Source organism: Octodon degus, unplaced genomic scaffold (genome assembly GCF_000260255.1).
Source record: "Octodon degus isolate 3935 unplaced genomic scaffold, OctDeg1.0 scaffold00057, whole genome shotgun sequence".
NCBI classification, from domain to species: Eukaryota; Metazoa; Chordata; class Mammalia; order Rodentia; family Octodontidae; genus Octodon; species Octodon degus.
Genome location: NW_004524633.1, coordinates 5,753,892 through 5,761,994, shown reverse-complemented (window position 1 = coordinate 5,761,994; position 8,103 = coordinate 5,753,892). Strand labels below are relative to the sequence as shown.

Below are 8,103 nucleotides of genomic sequence, written 5' to 3'. Positions count from 1 at the left end.
GTAGTGGGAGGGATGTGACAGCAGATATGCAAATTAGCTGCCCTTTCTTCTTGTAGTTTGCTCTCTGGAGCTATATTTCAATCTACTCAGGAAAATTTGAAGGGCTAAGAGCGAAACTAAGCTTGCTTCAGCCTTCGCAAGCAGATGCTGGTACTTTGATTTGTGGCGTTGATTTCGCCACTGCACAGCGTCTGTTATTTAACCTTCCTTGACTGAGCAGAGCTGCTCTCTGCCTTTCTGGGAAGGAAACTACCAAGAGGAAGGAATGTAGCTTTTTAAGATGCGCTGGTTTCCCTACTAATGCTGCTGTGTGTCCGCCACAGAGCAGGCTCCGCTCCGCTTCGGGTCTTGGAGGCAGAATGCTGTTTCTATGGAGGGGAAGAGCCCCCCTCCCGCTCCAAGACCGCTTTCCCGAATGAGCGTCGGCTACAAGCTCTACTTTTGTGGGAGTGAAATCCTACTGAAGCAGCTTTCCAAAATATTTTGTGGAAAGTAAGGGTTAGCAGATGGCAGCTCCTCGTTCACGATCCCCAAGCAGGAGACAAACTCATCGGGCAACACAGTCTGTTCCGGGACGGCGTCACTTCCTAAAAGCAGGGTGCTTTCGCCCTCTGTTGTGTTCAGTATGTCAGGAGGGCCGCACTCGCCTTGATTGAGAATAAGGCTTAATTCTTCAAGAATTAGTGTGCCACTTAATGAATCCATGCTGGACACAGGAAAAGCAAACTGGGGATGCTGTCCACCCCTGGCATTTTTTGCTAGGTCAAGGGAGCCCACCGTTGCTCTAAGGGGTGAGGGATTGGTCTCCTCACCGCTGCTAAGGTGATCTCCCCCGGGGAGAGGACCCGAGATCTGGGGTTTGTACCCAGAGCTGAGGGCAGGAACGTACACCACGGCGCTGCTGGGGAGAGCGGCTGCCTGAGCTGCCTGGCCTCCTGCACTCGCTTCCTTCCTGTGATGGGCAGGCTTGTACTCCTCTGGGAGAACAACTTCTCTTATCTCTGCAATCACGGGATCCACATAAAGGACTTGCTCACCAGGATTATTACTCACAAATTCATCTTTTTCCTAGGGGAAAAAGACAGACATTGTGTTGTTTGATAAAGGCCATTTAAAAAAAGCCGGCTGGGTAGCTGAAGGACGGGAACGTCCTTCCTCTGGACGTGGCCTTTCCACTCCCTTTCCAAATAGCGTTTCTATACTCTGGTTTCTCTTCACATCGTATAAATCTTTCGCCTTTTACCACATAGTGTTTCTTCCTGAATGCTTTCCTCCCTTTCTCTTTGGTTACCTTACTTGCTTTCAAATCCTTATTAAATTCTCCCAAGAGGAGACTGAAGCAAAAGAATAATAAAGACAACCCACCATTTAAGCATATTTTCCGAGTTCTTTTTAAGGGAAAGAGGAGCCTTGCACATTAACATGCACAGTGCTGCAGACCTCTTGAGCGCTGGGCTTTGGAGCAAGAGAGAATGGTGCATTCAGGTATCCCCGCTCTCACGAGGCCGAGGCAGGAGGATCACCACGAGGGCAAGGCCAGCCTGAGCTACACAGTAAGTTCAAGACCTGCCTGGACTATGCAGAGAGACTGTCTCTCAAAAAACTAAGATAATAATAATAATACAAATAAAAGTTGGGCTTTAGAATATTATGGAGCTTCACGACAAGAAAATACTTTGCTGTTTAAATACAAGAAAAGGCAGAGACTCCTCTTTGCTCATATCTTGAGAGAAAGGTTGTAAGGAATGCTTTGTTTGAAAAATGTAGAGCTACCTGGCATCCAGGCACACGTGGGCTTCAGCTGCTTGACTGTTCAGGACAAGAGAGGTATTTGGTTGGTCTCTTAGGGGAGATAATTCCCGTCCATGACAGCCACTGTTACAGACTGGGTGCCTGTAATCCCCTCTCCCACTCACGCTCCAGCCAGTGCGACAGCACTTGGAGGTGGAGACTTCGGGAGCTGATTAGGGCACATGGATGGATCCCTCATGAAAACCATTTGTGAAGAAGAGCCAGGAGGGAGACAGCCACCTGCCCACCACCACCTGCCCAAGAGCCACCCTGACAGTCCCACCTTGGCCTTGGCTATCCTGGCCCCTAGGACCCAAGGAGGGAGTCGGAGCTCCACTGCTGTTGGGACTTCCGGTCTGTGAGTTCTGCTGTCACAGCCCAAGCCAACCCAGACAGCTCTCCCCTATCTCCTGGGCAGAAACCCAGATCCCCAGAGCAGGGATGGGAAGGCCGCCTGGCAGCGAGGAAGCTCTTCAGTGGAGTCACCTGAGGCAGCCCAGCCTCTGAGGGAACTCAGCAGGTACGGGCCCCACAGCTCGGTGGGAGCTGATTCATGGGCGCTCTAGGGCTGTGAACACAAACTCTGACCTGACAGAGGCCACTGTTCTCCTAGAAGCATGCCGTTCTGGCCTTTCTGACTTCTCCCCTCAGCTTCCACACTCCCCCATCCCTCAAGCCCCTCGCTGCTCCTCATCTTCCGGTGTCCTCTCTTGGCTCCACTGTGCATGGGAGCTCCTCTGGGTCATCCACGTCTCCTCGCTGCACTTGATGCTTAGGGAACATGCCTGGCCCGTGACTGGGGTTTGAATTCCTGAAGGCTGGAAATGCACAGGGCAGACCCTTCCACTCTTCCACAACATGTGCTCCATGTCCTCCTGGATGCACCGTAATGACACCATCTTCTGCACCCCCACGACTCTCCTCATATTCCCCTGGGCTTATCTCAGGGTCCCCTTTGCCCATCTCGTGGAATTCTGAAGCCTGTATGAGTCTCTGGGTTCCTCCCACCCACCGAGCTCCCTTCTTCCCTCCATCTTTCTCCCTGAAGAGGCCTAGCCAGCTCTTGGTTTCCACGTGACACTTGCACGCGGCCCCATCTTCCACTCCATTTTCCTCTGTGGACAGTGAGGTTTCTTTCTCTTTTCATCCCCTCACTCCATTCTCTCAACTCTTTTAAGTCGGATGAGAACTCTGCACAACGGCCCTCCTGTGCTCAGTGACGCTAATACACACGCAGACATACTTGAATGGGATTTCTACACTGTCATTAACCTGCAGCCTTGGTGCCGACCCGGAATGGGCTTGACGGTTACCTGCAGCATCTTCACAACATTACTATTCTCCACGTTAGGAATCTCTTCATGAAGCCATGCTGGTATCAGCAGTAAGAGCTTTCTTTTAATTCTAAAAGAACAAAGAAGACACATTAGAAGATGCGTGCTCCTGGGGGATTGGTGCAGGCCATCACAGGGGCCAGGCTGGAACCCCAGGAAGCAGCACATTTCTGGTGCAGCAGCGAAGCATGCGCTCGCTCCGCATCTTCCCAGATTCCCCGCTTTGTGTGTTCCTCTTCTTCTTCCCAACAAGCAGGATTTCAGGACACTAGATTCAAGAGAAGTGGGAAGAACTGGAGACACTAAGTGTGGCCGGATACTCTGGGCAGTCCATGTTGGTGCGGGGAAGCCTGTAAAGCTTAGGGGACCTTTGTGGACAGTTCCGTGACAACCACAACTTTTAGAAAAGAGACTCAAACATTAAAGTGATTGTGCCAGCGCCTTAACTCTGGACATCGTAGCTCACCCAACTAGGGTTGTGCCGACTGCCCTGCATCCTCCCTGTCCATCTGGGGGTGGCGCGGGAGGCCGGAGGACCTGTCTGGCCACCTGGGGGGCCAGGAGTGGCTGTCTTCCCTGGGGCCAGTGGTAAGTGGGGCAGCAGAGCAGTGGCAGCAAGAGGACTACGCATGCCCACTCGTGCCCGCAGTAGCCCTGGCACTGCCATTGTGTTTGCAAGTGCCACCCACATGGACAGTTCCAGCCTGAATTGGGCACAGTGGTGTCCCAGGACCGAGGGAGACATGAAGCTGACTCAGGCTCATTTTCGCCCGTGAGCAGCAGGCAGGACGCAGCCAGGGCCTTCACAGGCCTCTGGGACCTTCTACTCAACACTGGCCTCTAGCCCTGTTTGACACTGGGCTTCAGCCTGAAAATGATTTCTTCACCCGTATTTATACAGTGGTTTTGTTGTTTTTACCATTTACACTCTATCGCTATTCAGAGTAAGACCAGACTAGCAAGCTCGTGCTAGTAGCTTCTCAAGTTTCTCTATAGTGTGTGGCTACGATAAGAACGTGCGGTAGACAGTTATCAGCTCTTGGTTTCCTTTTGCTGGATAAGCACTGGGCTTCACTCTCCAGATCTGCTCCTGATGTAGGGCCTTGTTAAGCAGGTACTGTGCTACCACAGAACAGTATCTACGGAGGCGGAGGAGGAGACAGGAAGGGTGGGAAGGCATGCAAGTGTGTTGCATGCAGGAGCAGCTGCCCCGGGCCTGGGTCTTCATGTGCTGCAACTGTGCACTTAGTGAAGGACGAAACTTGAGGAAAAATGAGGAACGACCTGCTTATATGCAAAGCAGCTCCACTGAAATTATCCCATTTATACAGTACTTGTTTAAATAATCCAATTAATCCAGAACTGCTCTACTTCCTTAGTTTCTATTGCAAACTGAAATTTTAATAGCAAACTGAATGTCATTTGAATTAACTAGGAATACTTGGGTAATCGTAGGAATATTAATGTTTTTAGAGGTAGTAGTTTAAACATTAAGAGATTTCCAGGGACTTTTGTAATCACATGTATTGTAATACATCCTAAAATAAAATTCTCCATTAGCTCTGCCTCGTCACAAGCATAGCAGGGCTTGGTTAGCATGTGATTTTAATTTTGAAATATTTCCCAAGTTCTGAGCATATAAATAGGAAGTCATTAGGATACTTTATTTAGAATAGCTTTTAAAATCAACTTTCTACTGCATGGTGATTATGCATTGAAAGGAGAGATTATGTCACAAGGCAAAAGTGATGACAAGAAAGAAACTCAGGGCCCATTTGACAAACAGTACGCGTCTGGGTCTGTGCGCAACGCATTCTGCTGGAGACAGCCCTGTGAACAACTCTGTTGGCACAGCGGGGGTGCTCAGTGCACCAATCAAGGTGAGAAAACCGAGGGCTTTGGGCTCGGCATGTAACTCAGCGGCATAATGCCTGCCTGGCAATCCCAAGGTCCTGAGTTCGATTTCCAGTACCAAAAAGAAAGAAAGGAGAAAAGAGAAAAGAAAATCAAAAGTCTTGCTTTCCTAAGCCATTTTCAGTAACTTGCCTCAAACTTCAAGGTGGGGGTGGGGGCATGACTAAAGGAGACAATAGATGCTCTGGGGTCAGATTCCTAAAGACAGCACAATTGTGGCGACAAAATGACTCGCTCCAACACTGCCTACTTCCTTCCATGTGGAATCTGCTCATCTGTTTGGGTGGAACTCAGGCAGTTCCACTCTCTGAAATCCAGGCACTGGCCAGGCACTGTAGCACACTGTGATCCTCAGTATGCTGAGGCAGGAGCAGGCCTGAAGGTGCAAAGCAAGCCCTAGCCACGTCGTGAGTTCAAGGCAGCCTCAACTGCATAGCAAGACCCTGTCCTGAAACCAAATGCAAACAGAAAGAATGCAGGCACTGTGGACGGCATGGAAGCACAATGAAAAGCCAGAGGGCAGAAGGCAGGCTGTCCTCCTCGGCTGGGGCTGCAGGCCTGGCTTAGTGCTCTGTGGCCGTGGGCCAAGAGTTTTGCCTCTCTGGGTCTCTGTAACACTGCACCAAGCTCTTCTGGTGCAGACATGGTGAGCAGGAAATAGTGACACTTACAGAGAGCTCGGCCCCGCGGTACTCCCTGAACGCTGGTGTTGTATTTCCCTTCTCTGGACAGATATTAATGTGTTCATGTAGTTGGCACCAAATTTTGCTTGTGCACATGTGTAATCAGAAAGCAGAATGCCCACACACAACCTACCTGGTGCGGAGTGATCGGCTAAAGATCCCAATCAGAGAAAGAACGGAGAGCGTCACGGCGAAGAAGACCATCCCTGACAGAAGTCCAACATCTTGCCTGCGGTCTAATGGAAGGAAAGGAGAATCACCTCAGCTAGATGGCAATGTTCAAGTGACGCCGGAGTCCTGGCTTTCTCTACCTGGCCTCCAGGGAAGAGCATGATGCCAAAGAAAAAGGTAAAATGCCTCCCAGTGGGCTGTCTCCTGCAGGCTCCTGCTCCTGCCCTCCGGCTGCAAGGCAGAGAGCTTTTGGTGTGAGCACCGTGGACAGCTGTACCTGAAGCCGGGGGTTTCCAGATAGGGTTCCTGCAGAGCAGCTGCGTGGGCATGCAAATTTTACACACACCGCTGCAGGGACGGCACACATTTGGTTTGTCTGACACAGCTGAGAATTCCCGAGGGCTTGTGACAAGGTTTCATGCTGACCACAGACACCACAGAGGGTTGGGCTTTTGTTTTCTTAACCTCTGTGAGCCAGAACTGACGTGGGGCTGCTCAGCACCCTTGAAGAAGCTTTTCCTGACCAGGAAGGATGTTCTGTGCTCTAAGGAAGACGCCAAGATCGCCATGCGCCTGGCACTTACATGCGCAATGCTTTTCTAGCGCTTTAAAGCTGAGTGAGGGCCGGGGTACAGCTCGGCCTCACAACACCTGGCTGGCAAGCGTGAGGCTGTGAGTGTGATTCTCAGTATCACACACACCAAAGGAAGCTGAATTAAGTGCCTGGAATCTGAAATAGTTAATAGAATTTATCAAACAGGTGTTACAACTGAGAAGCAAAACTCCTATTTTCAAATGTAGAAGACACCTACAGAAGCTTTGACTCAGGCTGGAATCTGCTGTGTCTCTTCGGCACCCTCCTTCTTCCCTGCTTATGGGATCCCAGTTACTTTCAGCTGTGCCTGCCACACCCTTGGGGCCCATGTGGCTTTCACTCACCCCAACCCCAGTGGCAGAGGATATTCCTGTTTGTCCGCACTCAAGCGCTCCTGGTGAAGAGTCAGAGCCACCACAGGCTATGGCTGCCCCTTGCTTGGGCGTCAGTGCTTGGAGCTGGGTAGGGAATTTGCAAGGCTTGGGGACTGGGAGGGCACTCAAGATGTGCCGTGGAGAGAACTGGACTCGGTCGTTCTCGGCACTGCAACATCTGTGCCCGGTGACACAGTGGTGGGGGCTCAGGTTTTGCCTTGCACACAGCAGAGACAAGGATGCCTGCCTGGTACAGCAGCCTTGGGGGCCTGGCCTCCACAGTTCCCCCAGATGTACTAGGGGGCGGGTCCATGCTCCACCCAGCCTCAGCTGGAAGCCAGCTTCTTCACAGCCTGCCTGCCCGACTCTCCTACTCTCGGCCCGTTTTGTTTGTTGCTTTCCCCCATCAGGGGGAAAGCTCAGGGAGTCAGGGCTGCCTTCACTGAACTTGCACTGACTTCCCATGACCCAGGGCAGTGCCCAAAACACAGGAGTAGTTTAAGGAATGCTTGTTGAATGAATAGACAAAGGGCCGGGGATATCACACGCCATGTGTGTTCTGAGGCCAGTGCGCCAGGTTCCTATGCAAGGAGACACGCGGTCTACCACGGTGGCGCCGTCACACCCCAAGTTTCTCAGTTTGAAGTTTCTGTTTAGAGTCAGACTTGTGCATTGCACAGGCTGGTCTAATAACTTTTTCATGCCCAAATCATTTAGGTATATACTTACTAACAGGAAATACCCAGGGACACTAACAAGAGCAGCAGGAGCTGGTTTGCACACAGGAGGGGAGCATAGATTGCAGCATTCAAGAGGATGGATCTGAATTTGCAGCTGCTGCTCCACAGCTGTGTGACCTTACACACGTTCCCCAGCCTCTCTGTGTGTCATTTTTCTCACCCATAAAATAGAGATGTAACACCTGGCTGGGTTAAGATTGAGAAAGAAGGTGCACATAAGACAGCTAGCGCTTACTGGACAGTGGTATATTTTCAGAAAGAAGTTTTGGACTTGAAATGAAAATGCACCATACTGAAATAAAAGCATAATCACGCCTCTGCAGCAGCTGGCTAAATCCACCTTCCCAAACCAGGCCTCAGATCCAGCTTCAGCAGACTGCTGCGCCGTGCCAAGAGCTGCCCTACAGAAGGTGTGGCGCACACCTCGCTGCGCTACCCGAGCTGCCCTACGGAAGGTGTGGCGCACACCTCGCTGCGCTACCCGAGCTGCCCTACGGAAGG

The 8,103-nt window shown here is 51.2% G+C and overlaps 1 protein-coding gene across 1 annotated transcript in view; it reads right to left on the bottom strand.

Annotated features, from left to right (window-relative positions):
* Positions 1-435: 435 nt before the first annotated feature.
* Positions 436-8,103, bottom strand: part of Il23r (interleukin 23 receptor) — a 40,066-nt gene continuing 32,398 nt past the window's right edge. Inside the window, exons 8-10 of the mRNA XM_004634025.1 lie at positions 5,856-5,958; positions 3,105-3,195; positions 436-1,068 (exon numbers count right to left, since the gene is read on the bottom strand). Of these exons, the coding sequence (XP_004634082.1) occupies positions 436-1,068; positions 3,105-3,195; positions 5,856-5,958 (827 nt within the window). The remainder of the gene's footprint in view (positions 1,069-3,104; positions 3,196-5,855; positions 5,959-8,103) is intronic.